The sequence below is a fragment of the Octodon degus genome, unplaced genomic scaffold (assembly GCF_000260255.1).
Source record: "Octodon degus isolate 3935 unplaced genomic scaffold, OctDeg1.0 scaffold00056, whole genome shotgun sequence".
NCBI classification, from domain to species: Eukaryota; Metazoa; Chordata; class Mammalia; order Rodentia; family Octodontidae; genus Octodon; species Octodon degus.
Window position 1 is genome coordinate 6,429,694 of NW_004524632.1, and position 20,687 is coordinate 6,450,380.

The 20,687-nt window shown below is 54.7% G+C and overlaps 1 protein-coding gene across 1 annotated transcript; it reads left to right on the top strand.

Moving 5' to 3' along the window:
• Positions 1-870: 870 nt before the first annotated feature.
• On the top strand, positions 871-9,451 carry Phb (prohibitin). The gene is given in 8 exon segments (XM_004648864.2): positions 871-942; positions 1,947-2,061; positions 4,220-4,335; positions 4,337-4,382; positions 5,062-5,204; positions 5,292-5,408; positions 7,659-7,754; positions 9,112-9,451. Coding segments are annotated over 7 exon segments (819 nt in total). The 5' UTR covers positions 871-942; positions 1,947-1,973; the 3' UTR covers positions 9,325-9,451.
• The last annotated feature ends 11,236 nt before the right edge of the window (positions 9,452-20,687 follow it).

A 20,687-nucleotide genomic window follows, 5' to 3' on the forward strand; every position in this document is an offset into this window, starting at 1 on the left:
AGGGCTTCATTTTTTCCTGTGTTGGAAGTTACAAAACCCGTTATTGGATCTGCTGACAAAGTCGCAACGCAGAGGACATATTACATCTACTGCAATAGGAAGTCGTCCTTATTCCTGGAAAACTCACGCTTCCCTACGTGGGAAGAAACGAGGGGAGGGGGAACATAAAGCGAAAGGCAACAATGGGTGAATCTGAGAATGGATACACACATGTTCTTTGTACATGTCCTGTAACTTTTCCAAATACAGGTTTTTAAAGCACTGTGTCCTGGAGGACTGGATTCTAAGCCAATCTGTCCCTCTGCTCACTCCTTTCATGACCTAGCAGGCATTCTTTCTGTTTTCTAGTCCAGATGGCTTCTAAGGTTCTCTGGCTCTGGCAATCAAAGTCTCAACTCTGAGGGCGTTTCCAGACAGGGTTTTAGAGAAAGGACAGCCTTTAGCTTTCTGCAATTTGTCTTCAGTCCACCAATTATTTCATCACAACTTCTCCAAAGAGTCCACCGGTTCTCTTTCTCCCGCTGCAAGTTTGCCTTTGCCATCTTTGCCAGCGGTCAGAGGCCCGGCCCCTCTTCCTAGTGCCCTGGGGCTTATCCTCCCAAAGTCCCTAACTTGGTGGAGGACAGGCACGTGCATTTATCAACCGGGAACTACACCCCCCAAAAGGCTCTGCGGCAACATCCCACAGGTTACCACCAAAGAGAAAAGTCTTTTCTGCGCGGGACCAAAGGCCGTACGGTCTTTGGGAATTGTAGTTCACCTATGAGAGAACTCCGGGTCCAGCACCAGGCTGCAAACTACGCTTCCCAGAATTGACTGCGCTCCGGCCCACCAATAGAAAGCGCGGGTCTTGGAGAAGGGACGGGGAAAGGGGCGGTGCGGCGCGGCGCTTGCGCAGTAGGCGCGGCTGGGGAATTCATGTGGAGGTCAGAGTGGGAGCAGGTGAGAGCGGTGAGTTGATCTAGGCCTGTGACTGGGCGTCTCAGAAGTTCTCCTTTGCTTGCTTATACTCAGTTTGGGCCCGTGGGGTGCATGCTTGGGTCTGCCTTTGAGGGAGGGGAAAGGAACTGAGCCCAGGAGGAGCCGGGTTTGCACAGGGGCAGGAAAAGTCCAGAAGCTGTTAGCAATGGAAAGGATTGGTGTCGGGTCTCAGGCGGAAGACGTGCGATCAGGGCTCCGGAGCTGGGAGCCGAGGTCTGAGCGGGAGGGAGGGAGGGTTTGCGCGCCGGGCAGTGGCGGCTTTGGGGCGGGGCATTAGAAAGTTTCCAGGGAGGCCCAATCGCTCCGGCCCCCGCCACCCTGGTGTGCAGCGCTCCGCCCGCTGGGCAGCTCCTTGGGGCCTTAGGGTCCGGTGGGTCCTCCGGTAATCCTGGTCCCAGAATGCCGTCCTGCGTGGGTAACAGCGGGTCATTCCTATACCAGGATGTCGGGAAGCGGTGTGAGGAGAGGAGCTCGACTCTCCTCGGGAATTAAGCCCCAGTCCTAACCCTGTTCGAGCCACCGCTCTGCACCTGAGAGTTTCCTCCTCTGCAGTAATCATTGCATAGCTGTTACTGTTTCTTTCGTTGCTGCCATTGTCGCTGTAGCACATTCTCGGAGTTGTTTTCCCCAGCGAAGTTTAATCAGAATGAACCATCCTGGGGGCCTCTGTCCAAAAATGAGCATGTGGTTTAGTAGGGTACAGGCTTCTCTATGGGTGTGAAGTCCACGCCTCGTTCCCGTTGTTGAATAGGGTCTTCCAGACCCTGCTCCTTGTGAGACTCCAAAGGAGAAGCTGCGGGAGAAAATCAGCAAAGCGGTCCTGGCACTTCGCTAGATCCGGAATGTATTTCCTTAGTAGGTCTTCAGCGAGTGGCTGGGGAGTGGGAAGTGAGCAGCCAGCTTGTGTGAGGGATGTGAGCCCTCGAGGTTGAATCCTTCTACTTTGTTTCGTTTTACTCCCTTAGGCGTGAGTGGGGCCAGCAGAAGGAAACATGGCTGCGAAAGTGTTTGAATCCATCGGCAAGTTCGGCCTGGCCTTGGCCGTGGCAGGAGGCGTGGTGAACTCTGCCTTATACAATGGTGAGCCACTGAGGCTAGGATGGGGTGTCACCGCCTTCAGCCCCTGGGGCAGGGCCCTGTGTGGCCTGTGCCACGTTCCACGTGGCAGCTGCTGGCTGTGATATGTTTGTGGCTGAGAGCACCGCGTGGCTGTAGTCTTACCAAGCCCTGTCCCGTTGGTCACTGTTCTCCTAGAGCGTCCAGGTTACTGTCTGGCTGTGTCCCACAGCGTGTGTCGGCTTGCAGGGACCCTGCACCACCCAGTGCTGCTTCTGCGTCCGGGTTTCTCTTGCTAGTGGGAAAGAGGATCAAATCTCTTCTGCCTGCGCATGGAATTTGTCAGCTCAGGCCTGAGACCCATGTGGGTGACCTGGAGCCGAACAGGAGCTTTTTCTCTGCTCATTCCAAAGAAAATGGCTTTGACATGCACTGCCCCATTTCCCCAGCAAGGCCAGGCTTTTTTTTTTTTTTTTTTTTTGGTGCTAGGAATCGAACTCGGGACCTTGTGCTTATCTAGTAGGCACTGTGCCACTGAGCTATATCCCTGACCCAAGGCCAGGTTTTGTTTGTTTCTTTTTTTAAGGCCAGGTTTTTATTTATTTATTTATTTTTGCAGTACCAGAGATCAAACTCAGGACTTTGTGAACTCAGGACATTGTGCTTTCCAGGCAGGCTGAGCTATCTCTCTGACCCAAGTTTTTTTGTTTGTTTGTTTGGTTGGTTGGTTTTGGGTTTTGTTTTGTTTTTTCTGTCTTTTTTTTTTTTTAATTTATTTTATTTATTTATGTGTGTGTGTATATGTGTGTGTGTGTGGCCAGCTCAGCCCACCAGGGGGCGGGGCGGGCTGGCATGTGGTGCTGGGGATTGAATCCCGGGCACAGTGCTTTTGCTTAGCGTAGCTTGTTCTAAGTAGGTGCTTTAGACCACTGAGCCATCTCACCAGCCCTTTTCCGTCTTTTTGAGACAGGGTCTCACTGTGCAGCTTACACTGGACTTGAGCTCTGGCCTCACTCTGTAGCTCCAGCTGGTCTGGAATTCACAATGATCCTCCTGCCTCAGCTTCCCGAGTGCTGGGATTACAGGCATATGCCACCACACCCAGCTAAGGCCAAGTTTTATGCTGGCTCTTCTTTCCCTTTACTTTGAGGCCTCATATCGCTTCTGCCTCTCCATAAGCCTCAGCTTCCTCACCCTTCAAGCAGTGAGGTAGAGCTAGTTTATCTCCAAGACCACCTCCAAGTCCACCATTCTATAATCCCCATGGCACAAAGCAGCGGTAGTGTGACCTGCCTGGTGGGTGCCTAACAAGAGAATTATGTTGGCTGAACATGGTGCCATATACTTGTAGTCCCAGCATTGGAGAGGCTGAGGCAGGAGGATCTCTATGAGTTTGAGGCGAGGCTGGGCTACATAATAGCTCAAGGCCAGCCTGAATACATGCTGAGACCTTGCCCCACAAAAAAGGGGCGGGGGAGTGGGGTTATTTTTAGAGGAAAGGTATTTGTTGGAGTAGCACTGAAGTATAGAGAGGGAAAGACAGAGCAGCTAATTAGGAAAGCCTGGGCCAGGGAGGTGGCTCAGTGGAATAAGTGCTTCCCTGGCAAGTGCAAGGGCCTGAGTTCAATCCCCGGTTCCGCCAAAAAAAAAAAAAGGAACGCCTGCTTGGGGCCTAGCTCCTATTGCTGCTCCGACCTTCCTACCCTGTGCATCTGCAGAGCTGCGTGGCTGGTGCCATCGCTGAGTGAACAAGGTGGTGCTGAGATTTTAGAGAAAGTGCACTACTGGGAGAAAGAACAGGGCCTACATGTTAGGGTTCCTGTAGTAAGGATACTGCTTCTGGGAACACTGGGGTACCCTGGAGCCAGGTTGGCCTCAAGGGAACAGTGAGATTTCTGTGGCTGCAGGATTTTGGGTGGCTGATTCCTGGAAGTGTGCTGGTGAGAGATGGGGTGGGTGGTCAGAAAGCCAGGAGCCGTTCTTTGAAGGAGAAGGAAGGCTAAGATCCTGTTACCAAAGACCTTAGGTGAAGCCCGGGACTGGAAGTGATTGCTTAGTTGCATTGCTGTTCAGAACCACAAGCTCCTAAGGCAGAACAGGAGAGGGGGAGGCGCAGAAAAAAAAGATAGTGGTGGGCTGTGAGTGAGGGAGTTTTCCGACCTGTCGTCATTTTGCTACCTAGTGGACGCCGGGCACAGAGCGGTCATCTTCGACCGATTCCGTGGCGTGCAGGACATTGTGGTGGGCGAAGGCACTCACTTTCTCATCCCGTGGGTACAGAAACCCATCATCTTTGAACTGCCGCTCTCGACCCCGTAACGTCCCGGTCATCACTGGCAGCAAAGGTGAGTGGCGCCAGGGTCCAAACCTGGGTTGGATGTGCCACCATGCTCGGTTCCACGGTCGGCATGGCATGCAATACTGGGGATTGAACTTGGCGTTTGCCAGGCAGGCGCTCATGCCTCCGAGCTGTCTCCCCAGCCCTGTACCTATTTCTGAAGGTGTTACTAGGTGCCTCTAGAGATGAGGGGCTTGGGTGTACCTGTGTTTTTTTCTGGCCAGACTCTATCTCATGGCCACTTAGTTCATGTTGTGAACAAGCTACGGCACACATGACTTGGCTTGTCATCTGAAAACGTTCAGTGTCCCAAATGTTGCATGGCACCCATCAGACACATCCTCTGGCTTGTTCCTATCAGAGGACGCTCGGGACATGTTGAAAAGCGTCATCACCAAGTCTTTTTAAGAATTTCCCAAGCCAGGCATGGCGGTGCACACCCGTAATCTGAACACTTGAGAGATCGAGATGGGAAGATCGCTGCAGGTTTGAGGCGGGCCTGTGCTGCCTCGTGAGGCATTTCCTAACTTGACAACACTCTGAGCTTCTCCACCAAGGAAACCAGGCACACCTGCCCAGTGCCCCTTCGGGTCGTAACCAGAAGCTAGTTTGCTTAGAAATGGTAGCAGGTGTAGGCTCAGACAGGTGCTTCCTCTGGGGCTCTAACCCCAGCGCTTGTCCTTAAGATTTGCAGAATGTCAACATAACCCTGCGCATCCTCTTCCGGCCCGTCGCCAGCCAGCTGCCCCGCATCTTCACCAGCATCGGTGAGGATTATGATGAGCGCGTGCTGCCGTCCATCACCACTGAGATCCTCAAGTCCGTGGTGGTGAGTGGCGGGCATGCCACAGAGGGCAGCAGGGCCCGTGCTTTCCTGCCTCCTCCCTGACCACACCTGCCCTGTGCCCACAACCAGGCTCGCTTCGATGCCGGTGAGCTGATCACGCAGAGAGAGCTGGTCTCCAGGCAGGTGAGCGACGACCTCACGGAGCGGGCAGCCACCTTCGGCCTCATCCTGGATGATGTATCCTTGGTAAGCTCTGCTAGAGGTCTTGGGGCGGGGGGTCCACTTCCTGCAGAGCCTGGCTCATGCTCTGGGCTGGACTCTCCCAGGTGCAAGAGTCCAGAAGGAGCCGCTCCCAGGTGTTTTCACTGAAATTGCATGTGGGGCGAGGGGTTACTAGGAATTGAACTCAGGACCTTCCACTTGCCAGGGAGGCACTTGTGGTGCTGAGCTATGTCCTCAGCTCTTTTCATTTGAGAGTGTCCCCCCTCTCCACTACACTCATTTTTCTTACAATCGCTGGTTGTCATTGGAGGGTCTCTGAGTACTATGAGTACTCCCCAGAAGGGTTCCAAGAGCCTGCTTAATGGGGGGAAGGGTGCCGCACCTAGTAGATATCAGAGGACAGCCCCAGGGGTGGCCTTTCTTGCTGCATCTGCCTCCTGCCTGATCCTGGGCACTTCCAACAGTGGAGGCTGGAGCCTGGGGAAGCAAGTCTGTCCCCTGGCAGTGTGGTACAGGGACTATCCCTGTGGTCCCTTGAGAACTTACCGTGTGTGTGTGTGTGTGTGTGTGTGTGTGTGTGTGAGAATGAGTGTGTGTGAGTGAGCAGCTACCAGCAGGGTAGCGTGTCAGGTGCAGCAAAGGGGTTGAGTTTCTGGCCTCCCTGGGAAAGCTCTTTGCAGTGATGTGCTCGGGCGGTGAGGTAGGGTTTCCTATCCGGGTCTCCTGTGCACTGCTGGGGAATGCGCAGCTTCCCCTCCGCGCCCGCAGCTGTTTAAACAGTGGTTCTCAGCCCCCTGCCTAGGCTTGCAGGCCTCAGCCCCTCCTGGCTGCGATGCTCCAGGGGGGTGGCACGTGGTGCCCCCTCCAGGCAGCCCACCAGGCTGCAGCACCGCCATACACTAGCTGTGAACCTGAGCACCCAGGGGGAGCTGAGGGCCAGGAAAAAGCCTGCGGTAGCAAAACTTGGCGTTTTGCTACCCTAGGACCACACGCTCCTTTCTGGGGAGATGTGGCTGACCACAGAAGCCATATCTAAGAGGTGTGAGGAGAAAATTAGATTTCCTGGGGAGTTTGCTGCCCTCAGCTGGGCCTCGGAGAAGGAAATTTTATTCCTTAATTACATATTTCATTTTCCATTCCTCAAGATCCTGTTTTCTTACCCAGACATCTAGTAAGAATCCCAGAGTGGGTCGGGCAGCGTAGCGCAGCTGCAGTTTTGGAATTAGGTGTTAATGCTTGTGGAAGGCACGCAGGTGGGCGCGACTCCTCAGGAGGAGTCGGGCTGCTTAGATGTTCAGAAAGCAGAGGTCGGCGCAGATGTGATGCCGTGAGCCCGCAAGCCCAGCCCCGGGAGGCTGACGCGGGAGATCGCAGCAAGGTCAAGGCTCTAGTACAAACACCACAAAAGGCAGCTGCGGGCAAGGTGGACGAGGAAATGAAGCAAGTAACACTCGGTGGCAAAACCAACGCTCTTCTTCCCTCTGTCTCCTTTCCCAATAAAGTGGGGTGTAGGGCCAGGGAGATGGCTCAGTAGAATAAGCGCCTGCCTGGCAAGCACAGGGTCCTGAGTTCAATCCCTGGTACTGCAAAAAAAAAAATAAAAAATAAAGTGGGGTGACTAAGGAGCTCGATCCAGCCAGGCAGGCATGCTGAGTGCTGTTTCCTGGTATTGGTCCCATCTGTAGAGACGGTCGCCTCGGCCAAGTCCTGGTTATTTATGTGACCAGGGAAGGCCTAGGTAATCAGACCAAAGACCTCACCCTGGCCAATGGCTTTACCTGCCTTCTCTTCTAAACTCTTTCCAGAAGTGCTCGCAGACGGGCTCGCGGGGTCTGCGCCCTGTCTCCCTGGCCTCTTCCGGTGGACTGCGGCAGTGCCGGGAGGAAGCGGGCCTGGTTAATTCATAAGCAGGGCCTTGGCTCTGGATCCCTGAGAACTGGCTGCATCCCTGGCTCTCAGGGGCTCAGTTTCCGTCTGGCTTCCCCCAGGTCTTTGTGCAGGGCACCAGGGGATCTTGGAAGCATGCTAGCTGGGAGTCCTGAGCCCCCGTATCTCCTCCAGGGAGGCACAAGGTTGAGAAGTTTCTTCCTGCTGCCCCAGGCTCCATGAGAGCCCCAGGGGGCATTCTCTACACCAGGTGGCCTTCCCAAGGGTGACGGCAGCATGTGGGGACAGCCAAGGCCTCTGGAGTGTGGACAAGTCCATTGGGGTCGAGGGTGGCTGAGATTCCTCCAGCGGTCCTGGCCCCGCCTCAGCCCGCACTCTCTCCCCCAGACGCATCTGACCTTCGGCAAGGAGTTCACAGAAGCCGTGGAAGCCAAACAGGTGGCTCAGCAGGAAGCGGAGAGGGCCAGATTCGTGGTGGAAAAGGTGAGCGCTTGGCCAGATGGCGGCCCCCTGCCCCGCCTCCCCAGCTCTGCTGGGTGGCCTGGAGATTCATCACTTGTCATCTCCTTCCGGGATCACCGGAGGAGGGAAGGAGCCGTGCTCCCAAAATCGGTTCCAGAGTCTTCGGGGGCTCATCAGGCACACGTGAAGGGTCATTGTGTTCCCACTTGCCCAAGATCAAAAACTCTCTCCTACACATAAAAATGTTACTCCTGGAAGACTTTCAGCTCCACTGAGAAGTCATTCTTAACCGTGGTTACATAGTGAAAGCTGACAGCAAAAGAGATCAAACATTGCACCAGATGTGCTTATCGGCCCTGGATTTTTTCCTTGGGCTAAACCCATCCAGATGTGTCCAAGTGTGACGGAACACAGTGTATTTGCATTTGCGCAGCAGCCTGGGCTTCCCCGTTTGTGGAGAGGAGGATTTATTTGCTGTCCCTCTTCCCACACCAGTGTTCCTAATCCAAGACCTTTTAATCCTTCAAATCAGGGAGAAAGGGGAGGGCGGCTTTGACTTGTGAGACTGCAGGTGGGGACATGTTGTACCTTGTGATGAGTCCAGCACTGAGCCCAGGGGCGCTCGGTGCGCAGTCTCCACCAGGACAGTAAAGTGATGGTGGCCTGAGTCTGCGTGTGGGGCCGGGTGTGGCTCGGTGGCAGAGCCTGCGCCTGGCAGGTACAAGGCTGGGGTTGCTGCACTCAAAAAGCCAAAATGATGCCTGTGTGTGGGTTTTGCAGGTGTTCCGTACTGTGCTCCCCTCCCACGCTCTAAAGGTCCCCATGTCCTCAAGGTCCTACCTGCTTCTTTTTTTTTTTTTTTTTTAAGATTTTTTTTTTAATTTTATTTATTTGTGTGTGTGTGCGTGCGTGTGCGTGTGTGAGTGTGTGTGTGTGTGTGTGTGTGTGTGTGTGTGTGGCCAGCTCAGCCCACCAGGGGGCGGGCAGTGGTTCCTGTGCTTTGCTAAGCTTGTTCTAAGTAGGTGCTTTAGACCACTGAGCCATCTCACCAGCCCCGCTACCTGCTTCTGATGGAAGCTGTTTTGACTTCAGATGAGAGTAGAAGATGAGCCTGAGGATTTATTCCCCTCTTGTGTTTTAAGACAGCCTGTGTAGTCCAGGCTGGCCTTGAACTCACTATGTAGCCCAGGCTGTCCTCAAAATTGTGGCAGTCCTCCTGCCTCAGCCTCCTAAGTGCTGGGATTAGAGATGCCAGGCTAGGACAGCTATTTGTGTAGCCCCCCAAGCTCATCCCTGCTGTGCAGAGAATCAGGGAAGAGGGGGACAGCCACCAGTGACCCTGCAGGGTCTCCATCTCTTCCCCCCTCTGCTCCTACAGGCCGAGCAGCAGAAGAAGGCGGCCATCATCTCTGCAGAAGGCGACTCCAAGGCAGCCGAGCTAATCGCCAACTCACTGGCCACTGCGGGCGACGGCCTGATCGAGCTGCGCAAGCTGGAAGCCGCCGAGGACATCGCGTACCAGCTGTCCCGCTCACGCAACATCACCTACCTGCCGGCGGGTCAGTCGGTGCTCCTGCAGCTGCCGCAGTGAGCCAGCCCCGCGCCCCGAAGAAACGCAGGCACGCACGGCGCCTTCTTCCGTCCCCCCAGAAATGAATCACTGTGACATTTCATGATTGAGCTAGAGTGACAGAAATAAAAGCAAAATCACTTCCACCCTCCAATTCTCCAACGAAGCTCTTTGGTTCTTCCCATGCCCATCTATTTTTTATCCACCTCCCTACCAGAAGTTGTCACATGGCTCCAAAGAGTGGCTCCGGCTGCGGGCGCCCCGGCCTGGGCACTGGCAGGGCACTGACAGTGGCAGGATAAAGGCGGGGCAGTGTGGCAAGGAATAGGGGCGCGCTGCTGGCCTTCCCAGGAGGCCGGAGCCCCCTCCCTGTCCTTTAGTGAGGATTCAAGGACCAGTGGAAGGAGGCAGCTCCCTGGAACGGGGCCCTACAGATGTGCAGGAATCTACCCCTGCGGAGGTGGGTGGGCCGCACCTCGCTGTCCCCTGGGGTCCTAGCACCAGCATGGACCTGGATCGCCAGCGAGAGGGGCCCAGATACGTCCTGCCGGAGGCTTCGCCCCAGTGCCTGGCGGAGTCCCAGCCTGAAGCATCCCGTGTTCCGCTCCTCCCCGGGTGCGCTGGGGCCCCAAGGAATCAATCATGGGAAGAAAGTAAATGTGTAAACCGCGCTGTCAATAAACAGCACCCAGACCTTCCAGCTGTGGTTCGGGTTGTTTCTTCTTCTTTTTTTTTTTTTTGGTGGAATGAGAACAGAGCGTCCTAGCAGTCTTTCCCCGTGTGTGTTCCTGTCACTAGCTGGGGTGGAGCAGTGAGATGGAAATGTGCTCTCAGAATCCAGCCCCCGCCGGAAGCCTTGGTCAGTGAGGGTGGGCACGAGGTTGGTTCCTACGAGATAAGGGGAGGGAAGGTTAGCCCGCTATGCACTGGAACCCTCTGGGGGGGGGGGCCCGGATGCGGGCTCTGCAGCGCCCCCACGCGGGGAGAGAGACGCACGCAGCTTCAGCCCTGACTTTTCGTTTGTGTGGCTTGGTGGTCTGGTCTGGTGATGGACCCTTGAGAGAGATCAAGGGAACACGCTGGGGCTGGTGGTGAGGGAGACGGCAGACTTGGAGTGGACCAATGAACCCCTGCCAGCCCCAGGCAACTTTGGGGAATCTCTCTGACCTCTGTCCCCAGGTGCTTAGTCACCACCAGCCCCTGTCCACCTGGATTCTGCATTTCCTCTCCCAGAGGGCAGGGCCAGCACAGCTGGACGGGGCGTCCGGATGTGCAGATTTGGGGTGAGCCGAGGGTCAGTTTCTTCCAGCACCCTGCAGCCTTCCCTCCCAGGCTCAGCAGAGTAGACCCCTCCCATTCCAACCCGGCTGGCAGCTCCGCCTCCGCCACCACCACCCAGTCATCTCTCTGCCACCTCTGTCCCATGGCATCCATCTAGGGCACGGGTAGAGTAGGCCTCGGGCATCTCTTTCCTGCAGTGGGCGCTTTTGCTGTAGGAGTGGTGCGGCCTGTGACCATGAGAGGCCCGCGCCCTAAGCGTAATTCCTAAATAAATTCCAGGCCAGCGTGTACTCCTCCGCACTCCCACGGCCTTCCTCCTTGCTTGCCCTTTATTGCTTGCACACCCTGCGGGGTGGGGGCTGCAGGCTCCTCTGTCTCCCAGGCCCTTTTTAGAGAACCCCTGTTTCCTGCATTTGGCGGGAGAGATTGAGTTTCACCCACCAGGTGTGGGGAGCCCTGAGCCACACAGCAGCCACGCACAGCCTGGGGTCCTCTGCCCCACCAGCCCTTTGGGTGGCAAGCTGGCCAGAGACACCTCCCAGGGGCAGGCTGGGGCCCCGTCTGCCGTAACTTCCTGACTTCCTGACTTCCGGCAAGTAATTCTTTTCACAAACGTGCAAGAGCGCTTAACTGGCTTCCTAGCCCAGCAGCCCCTGACTGCTACTGCGTTTCTCAGGCTCCCACAATGGGCCTTTATCAACCTCTTGCTCTGGCCCTGCAACCAAAGCTTGTCCTCGGCTGGCCAGCAAAGCAGGGGCAGGAAGTGTCTTCCTCCCTCTCGCCCCCAGCCAGACTGAATAGTGCTCTTGTTCAGGCTGCAGGGGCTCAGGCAAGCTGGCCGGGGACCTGGACGAGGAGGGAGAGTCCCCAAAGGCTCACCATGCGCCTCATCTCTGCAAGTTCTCCACGTGTGCGCTGGGTGGGGCGAGGGTTGTGTCATCCACAGGTGGGTTTATCTGAAAGATGGGGAGCTGGGCGTGGTGGCGCCCTCCTGTTATCCCAGTGCTGTTGAAGGTCAGCCTGGGATCCGTAGTAAGTCCGAGGTCAGCCAGAACTGTATATCGAGACTCTGTCTCAAAAAACAAAACGAGTGGGAAAAGAAAATGGACCATTAGGCTAATCCTGCCCTCTTTTGCGGCACCGTTCTAGTGACTTCGAAGATCATCGGAGCTGTGCCATTGTGACTCTCCTGGGCCTTTGCCCGTGCCAGAAGCTGTGGGTGAAGCAGCCAACCTGAAGGGAAATAACAGGGGTGAGGGGGCCTTGGGGACTCCCCTGGGTCACCTATCCTGCACACAGCTTCAGACTTCACTTGGCCAAAACAGGGCTTCTCACTTCTGAGGAGCCTACGGCAGCCACACCAGCTTACTGGGGCACAGCAGCTTGTGCTGGCCTTTGAGGCCTCCTGTGCTGCCTGCCCCTTTCCAGCCCCCACCCCGGGTGTCAGGGTGGGGCACATTGTTTGGAGGTGCAAGTGGGCAAAGACAGTGGCTCCCAGCAAAGGGAGAAGAGGCCATGAGGCCAGCTTGGTCAGTAGCGCCCCTACTGAAGATGCCCTGGGCGGGGTCCTTGCTGTCCTCAATGCTCCATGGTTGGGCCGCACCCCACTACTTATTCACCCCAGCCTGGCCTCCCAGGTCCAGATGCCCCAATCATAGCAGCTCAAGTTCCTTCTCTTCGACCAAACTGCTGCCTGTGGCCCCTCCTCCACAGCCCATGACCTCCTGCTTGCTTGGACAATGTGGCCACAGTCCTGTTGGGCATTCACCTGTCTCCACTAAGCTGCAGTTGAGACACATGCACGCATGCATATGTGTGTGTGTGTGTGTGTGTGTGTGTGTGTGTGTGTGCACCCTCTATTCCATTCTAAAATCAGAGAGGCCAGGGGACCCTTCCTCTTCTTCCCCCAATCCTTCCCCAACACAAGTGCACCTGGCTCTTGGGGAAATCGCTGAATGTTCACCCAGTGAATGGAAGCAGGGGCAGGATGTGCAGGACTGGTAGAACCAAAGGCTGGGCTGGCCAAGGTGTTGCACATTGGTGATCTCAGCTCTCAGGAGGCTCAGGCAGGAGGATTGCTGCAAGTTCAAGGCCCACCTGGACTACGCAGTGAGTTCAAGGCCAGCCTGAACTACAAATGGAGACCCTATCTCAAAAAGAATAGAAATCCTCCTTCTCCAGGAACCCACCTCCGGTTGATTTCTCCCAAGGAGGAGCTGTACAGTCTTCCATTTCAAAGGAGGCATGGACCAGGGAGCTCCTGCTACACTGAAATTGAAGACTGAACAATAAATAGCGACGAGGCCTGCTGCAGCTGGTTGGCTCTGGGTGCTTTGGCAAAGCCTGGATGCGCGCAGCTGGGAGAGGGTGGATGGAAATGTACTAGGCCTGGGAAACCAGCCTGAGGTCGGAGGAGCACACCCTGGCCTATGATATAGGCCACATGGAGAGGACGGTTCCTCTCCAGTGCCCTCTGACCAGCTTCTATTAGAAGAGTTAATGAAACCAAGAGAATGAGGCTACTTTGGGGCAGTTTAAAGCTGTCATTGTCCTTGGAGCCCACAACAAACCTGGAGTAGCTGGAGAAGCCCTTCTTTCCAGAGCAGTGGGGGAGGTGGTTTTGCACCAGGGTCAGAGATCCTCTGACCTCTGGGGACTTGAGGACTCTCTTTCCTTTCTAATTCCTTCCCATGTGTGGCTCCCATTTCCATCTTCTGCCATTCCAGAAACACATGCAAGACTGGGCATGGTGGTGGACCCCTATAATCCCAGCATGTAGGAGGCTGAGGCAGGAAGGTTGCTGCAAGTTCAAGACCAGCCTGGGCTCCATAGTTGGGACCCTGTCTTGAAAAAAGAATGGGAGGAAAGAAGAAAGGGAGGGGGAAAAGGAAGGAAGAAAAGAAAGAAGGCACAGAGAACAGCAGCGGGTATGAGGCTGCGTGCTGGGATTCCAGCTGAGCCTGGGACACAGTCAGGTACTTAGGGGCAGTTAGATTGGTTTCTGACAAAAAGCCCTCCTGTATGGGAATCCACCTTTCAGATTCCAGGGTTGTCCCCTTTCTGAAGCTAATCCTTTGAAGTCTGGGGTCCCGTACAGGGACAGCGCGCCTCTGGCTTCATGGACCATGCAATGTCTGTGGCAACTACAAGACACTACGGTAGCTCGGTTCCAGTGAGTGGAACTTTCCCGTGAATGGACACTGAGCCTGAGTTTCATGTCATTTCTGCTGGGCACTAGATGTTAATTCTTTGATGTTTTGTAGCCATGTAAAAGCCATCCCTAGCTTACAGGCTGTGGCAAAACAGGCAGGCAATAACAGTGGCTCTGCAGGCTCTAGCCGTCAACCAGAAGTGTGTGCAGCTTCGGAACACGGCCATAGATGGCAGCCAAGCCTTTCACCCGAGGGGGCTTTCCGACCACTCCAGCTTGTTGTGGGCTGCGGGGTGACCAAAGCAGCCGTCCTCTCGGCCTCATTAATGCGTCTAGAGCAGGGGTCAGAGGGTGCCGCAAATAGTCCTCCCCATGCGGCCACGTCATAGGCCAGGGTGCTCTCCTCTGACTGCAGGCTGGCTTCCCCAGGAACAGTACAGCAGAGAGTCCCAGAAACTGGGGGCTCTGGGGGCTCAGTCTCGGGCCGAGGAGTCTCTCAGGATGACCCTGCATGTCCCGGCCGCAGCAGAACCCCCAGGGCTCCCCATGATGGGCTGCACCCCAGCTCTTCACTCCCCGGCTTGCAGGACACACGGGTTTTTGTCTCTGGCCTGCAATCTCAGCTTTCCTTTGTGGTGGCCAGGCGCTCAGCGTGAAGTGCCATTTCCTGCTTCCCGGTCCCTCCCCACCTTCTCAAGATCTGCTTCCTCAGGACTCCTTTCCTGTCTGCCTGAGCCCACTGAGGCTGCAGTGGCTGAGAACCGCAAAGCTGGCTTTTAGTCCTGGAAGCAGGACGCCGAGCCTGCCCGACACCGGGGATGTGGCTAGCAGAGTGGTCGAGAGCCAGGCTGCCAGGCTGTCCCATGTTGTGCCACCTTCTCTGGGCTTTGTGATGTCCCCCTGTGGAGGCACCTGGACACCCGAAGTCTTCTTTCTACTCACAGAGGGGTGGCCCAAGCGATCTCTCCTGTCCCATCCCCAGGCGTGGGACAGGTGGGTAGCGACGGTCATGCCTGCTCGTTGTGAAGCCCTTTTCCTGTGCCACTCCTGGGGACACCTGAGATTTCTCACCCATGTGGCGGAAGGTGCACGAGTCCTAGATCTGGAAAGATTTGGGTTTGTATTTAGACTCTGTGACAGGCATTCCGGCCAGGCTGGCCTTGAACTCAAAGCCATGCTCCTGCTTCAGCCTCCCCAGTGCTGGGATTACAAGAGTGCACCACCACACCTGGCTTGAATCTGGATTATTGGCACAGTCAGTGACATAAATACACCAAGCTTTTTCCCTCTCAAAACAGCTAAGGCTATGAGAAGCTAGAAGAGAGATTCCCGCGGGCTAAGCAGTTGCCCCGAGGGCCTGGGCCGCTGCAGCTGCCGCTGCTGCTGCTGGAAGTTGGGGTTTAACTGCTGCAAACCCTTGAAACCGTCACAGCCAGTGTTCTGGAAGCTCCGCTGCTCCGTAGTCTGTTCCAAACCAAGCTGGGCACGGCTGTGTCCTCCCTCCTCCACCAGGGGGCAGCAGGCTGACTGCTTCCCAGGTGCCAAGCTCGGGTGGCCCAGGAGCGCGACGTTTTGGAAACGTCCTGCGGAAGAGGCAGGACGCAAGCAGGCTGAGACGCCCTGCACACGGCTGCCGGACGCAGATGCCCCTGGGCACACACGCCAGGCGGACCGTGCCACCCAACTCAGCCGGGGCACCAGCAGCCGGCTCTTTCATAGCCAGCCAGCCTCCCAGAGTTCTGGGTGCTCAGACATTGGCGGCCTGAGGTCAACTTGGACTACTGATCCAGTTGTTGGCGAGTCAATATGACGCAGAGGGAACCTCAAATTTACTTTTTGAGACCCTCCCAAATTTCCCTCCAATTACCCCAAAATATTCAGGGCAAAATTAAATCTCATAGAATAAGGGCTTAGAGAGGCTTGATTTCTATCTTGTGGGTGCTGTTACAAACAATAGGTAATTGGATCATGATATTGAAATGCTTTATGCTGGATTTTCTTTTTCTTTTTTTTTTAATGTGTCTAGTACAGATTCTACAGGGTCTCACTACACAAATCGGACTTGTAGTGATCCTCCTGTTTTCAGCCTCCCAAGCTCTGGGATTACAGGCGCACACCACCATGCCCAGTCTCAATCACCGTCTCAGCGTGCTCTGGGGCGGCGGGACCAGCACAGCACACAAGGGATTGAACCCTGGTCCCTGCTCTCTGCCTAAGCAGGTTCTTCAGTCCACTGAGCTATCTGGCTGCACTTTCCGTTGGTTTCTCTTCTCTTTTAGGATTTCTGGCCTTTTTTCTTTGGCTCAGGCCAAAAGTTAGATGATGAAGCTATAAAACGGGGAGAAAATAGGGAGAGGGAGTGGTTGGAAGTCAGAAAATGTCCAAACTTTTACCATAAGAAATCTACAAAAGAGTGTAGAGATGGTTATGCTGTTACTGGTATGCATAGACCCTCAAGAAAAGCATGTCTCCCACCTCCTTCCTTTGATTTTCTTGGAGAATTGCTGAGCCTAGCTCTACCCTGCTTCACCTTGCAAATGCACAGGATGGATGGATGGGTGGGTGGGTGGGTGGATAGGTAGACTGCCGCACTGTGGACCAAACGTACAGTCTCACAAATGCTAAGCAGGTGCTCTACCACAGAGCTCGAGCCAGAGCCCCTGCCTGATTCTCTAACTTGCCCTAGAAAGAATGCTTCTAGCTAGCCACAGGGTACACACCTACAGCCCTAGATATGAGAAGGCTGAGCTGGGAGAACTGCCAAAGCTGATTTTGAGATCAGCCTGAGCAACACGGCGAGACCCCAGTTAAAATGAAACAAAAGCCAGGCATAGTGGTGCGTGCCTGCTGAGCTAGCACTCGTGGGGCTGGGAGGTGCGAGGATGGCTGTGAGTTCAAGGCCAGCCTGAACTGCATGCTGACACCTTGTCTCAAAAAGACAGGAAGAAAGAAAGAAAGAAAGAAAGAAAGAAAGAAAGAAAGAAAGAAAGAGAGAGAGAGAGAGAGAAAGAAAGAAAGAAAGAAAGAAAGAAAGAGAAAGAAAGAAAGCAAAAATACCTGATTTCATAATTTTTATTCTAAAATGATAAAGAAGAATAAAACAAGGAACCATCTATACTCTCATCTGCAGATAACAGTTAAATCCACTTCACTGTGATGCAAACAGCACAGAAAGATACATTATGAGAAGTAGCGGGCACTTACCTCTTCCTCTCCTTCTGCCCCAAAACAGCCTCTCTGGGGTTGCTTAGAAGTCTTTCCAGAAAAGCTCACGCACTGAGTAAGCCTAAGCCTGTATGTGCACATCCTCTTCTGTTGTCCTTATTTGCACAAGACAGTATGTTCCTTATATGCTGTTCCACACATTGCCGGCTTCATTCATTGCAGTTCCTTGCACGATGGCCACCTTAGCACTGGTGAACCCACTTCAGTCTTTCAAATGGTTACATTGTTTACTCTCAAGAGGAGCTGTGATACTTTGTTGCTACAAGTTAGCTTTTATTGTTGCAAACAAGGTCCCAGGATTTTCCCTTAGGCAACAAGACTGTGCCCAGGGTCCCGAGAAAAGACCTTTGGGGTGAGGGGGGCTGCCCAGTGGTTTCGGGTTGCATGCACTCAGGGCCTGAGGGAAGCCCCTGCTCCCCGCCCCGCCCCCTTGTTCCCTCCAGCTGTCCTAAGCGTGCTCACCCACCGTCAATGCAACCTTGTGGCTTCCTGGGTCGGACCTGGGCTCAGGCCAGGGCTGCTCTGATCGGCTGGTGTAGCTCTGAGAGTCACAAACAAACAGGAAGCCAGTCTACTTCCTCTTGCCCAGGCTGGTGCCCTGTCCTCATCAGCCCGTTGGCCCAGGACGCGGGGGCAGCTTCCTGGCAGAGATGAAGGGGGATTGTGGTCCCTCTGCCACCACAGGCTCCATCCTCGGTGCACCTGTGTGCCCACCTGGAGCTGGGACAGCTGCACGGACAGCCAAGTTGGGCTCCACTCTCCCTTCTTTTTTTTTTTTTTTTTTGGCGGAACCAGGGATTGAACTCAGGCCCTTGCACTTACCAGGGAAGTGCTTATTCTACTGAGCCATCTCCCTGGCCCTTCTTCCCCCCCCCCTTTTTTTTTTCCACTCTCCCCTCTTATGAAGCCTTTTCTGATACATGCCACCTAGTTTGGGTCCCCTTGACCCCTTTCTTCCTGAGATGAAGTTTGCGTTTGCAGTACTGGGAACAAACCCTGGACCTAGGACATGCTGGGCGAGTGTTCTGCCACTGAGCTACACCCTAGCCCTTTAAAAAACAACAACAAAGTCTCCCTGTGTAGTTCAGGCTGGTCTTGAACTCCCAGCGATCCTCCTGCCTCAGCCTCCCAAGTGCTGGGATTACAGGTAGCACATTTCCTTTGGAGACAGGGTCTCAGTAAGTTGCCCAGGCTAGCCTGTAACTTTCCATCTTTCTGCACCTGGCTCACAAATAGCTGGGATGCCTGGCATGAGCCACTGGCCCCCGCTTGACAGGGATTCCTCTGCAACTTGGGGTCAGCATTCCTGTGCACGGCAGAGATGTGAATGTTGACACCCTCAAGAAATATCTTCTGCCTCCTCGGCATCCACCCCACACAGCTCTGCTCATGTGGCTTCCTTCAAAACACAGACTGAAGAGCGCCACCCTACAAAGAGATGTGGGGCCAGGAACCGCTCAGCGGCACAGCGCCCTGCTGGCAAGCGCATGGTGCAATTCCTGAGTGTAACTCCTGGTACCAAAAAGAAGGGGGAAGGGGACGAAAGGGACACACAACAGGCTTGTGGCCCTGCTCTGGATGGGGCTAACAGGCACTGCTGCCCAGGACAGCGGGGCTACTGAGCAGGAAAGCATGTGTGACAGAGAGGGGTGACAGATGGAGGCTGGAGTGGACAGTGGCAGATATTTGGTGCAGACCCCAAAATCCAGGCCCTCGTCCAAGAGTCACTACCAGCATCCAACAGGAGGTGCCTTATTTAAAGGAATTAGAATTTTTAAAATGCAGGCAAACCCACAAAACAACAGTGAACACATCTAATCCCCTGTAGCATGACTCGGGGCTCCCCATGTGAGGACTCCGAGGGGCCCAGTGTGAGCATTCTGACCTTCGAGAACTTCAAACGTGGGTCCAACAGCCCTGGGTAACTCGCTGTAAGTCGTTCTGTAAAAGAAAAATCTCTGCTATCAACCTGTTTAGTTGCCTTTCTTTCTTTCTTTCTTTCTTTCTTTCTTTCTTTCTTTCTTCTTTCTTTCTATGTATTTGATACAGGGTCTCACTATGCAGCTCAGATTCGTAGTGATCCTCTTGTTTTCGGCGTCCCCAGTGCTGGGACTACAGACGGGCTCCACTATGCCGGGTCTCAGTGGCCGGCTCAGCTCGCCCAGGGGCAGGGCCAGCACAACTTGCAGTGTAGGAAATCAAACCCCAGTCCTTGCACTTGCCTAAGCAGATGCTTGGTCTACTAAGCTACCTTGCCAGCTCTTGTTGTTGTTGTTGTTTTCTTTCTAAAGAAAGCAGAATACAAAAACCAAACTAAAACACTAACTACAAAATCCTAAATGCCCAGCCATCTCCCCTTTACAATTGTTTGGGCTTCAAATAAAAGCTTTTCTCCAAGCACCTGGTGTGCAGAGAAACTCGGCCAGATGGGGGGTAGAGCCCCTCACAGATGAGGATGGAGGGGGTGGGGCCGCGCTGAGGCTGAGACGGAGAAGGTTAACTCAGAGCCCTTCACATACGTGCAAGGAGAACCAGCAGGGAGTGTGGAGCTACAGCTCAAAAGACCAGGGCAGAGCACTTGGGAGGCTGAGGCAGGAGGATCCCTGTGAGTTTGAGGCCAGCCTGAATTACATAGTAAGACCTTCTCACAAACAAGCAAACACCGTGGGCCACAGGCTGGGCCCAGCACTAGGGCACACAAGCTACAGCCCTCCCAGGTGCCGACATCCCTGCCCAACCCAGTCCCCATAGGACAAGAGGAGAGTGAAAACCTCAGGTTAAAAATACCCAGTTTTGTTGTAAAAAGAAATAAGCACAGGAAGGAAGTGTGGGGAGGGGAGGCAGAATAGAGAGACAGCCCCGGGGAGGCGCGGGTGAGGCTTTTAATGGCCGGGAGCCAAGCAGGTAGAGCCACTGCGGGTCACTGCCACACGTCGTCCGCAGGGTGGGCTGGGGCCGGGCACGGGTGCCACCTTCTTGGGTGTGGCTCAGGTGCAGGAATGATCTTGGGCCCCTGAAACCCAGACTCAGACCCCCCCCGAGGAGCCTTGGCCCTGGACTGGGGCACACAAAGTGAGGGAGCCACCCCAAGCCCAGGGCAGGGTGTGAAAGGCATCAGGGACCGCAGCCGTTGGGGCCCACGGCCCTTGTCATGGAAGACATCACAAGGCAGGAGGGGACACATTACTGGCTGTGACACAGGTGGAGATACGGGCTCTTGTTGTAGGAAGCCAGACTCTGTCACCTTCTCGCTGTGTGACCTTGGATTAATAATGTCCCTGTGCTCGAGTATCGGTCTGTATAAAAGGGCAACACAGTCCTGTGAGCTGAGAGGCCTGTGGCTGCTAGAACAATGGCTGCTCCCTGGGCCTGTTAAGGTTGGCTACAAGCAGGTGCAGAGGCTCGTGCCTGTCATCCAGCCCTGGGGAGGCTGAGGCAGGAGGATCGCTGTGAATTTTTTCACCTAGGCTACAGAGGGAGACCCTGCCTTGAACCAAAACAAAGTAAAAAAGAAGAAAAACAAACAAATAAAAGCCTGTCAGCTATGAAGGGCAGGTTAGCAGGCAGAGCAGGTGACAGACAGGAAAGAAGTTCCTATCTCATAAAGTCATGGAAGCCCTTTCTAGAGTCTGCCACCACACCAGGCCCTGAGGGAGCCGGGAAGAAGGGACAGAAGATTAAAGTAGGGGCCCAAGTCCACATGGGCAAAGGGACAGTCGCATTGTAG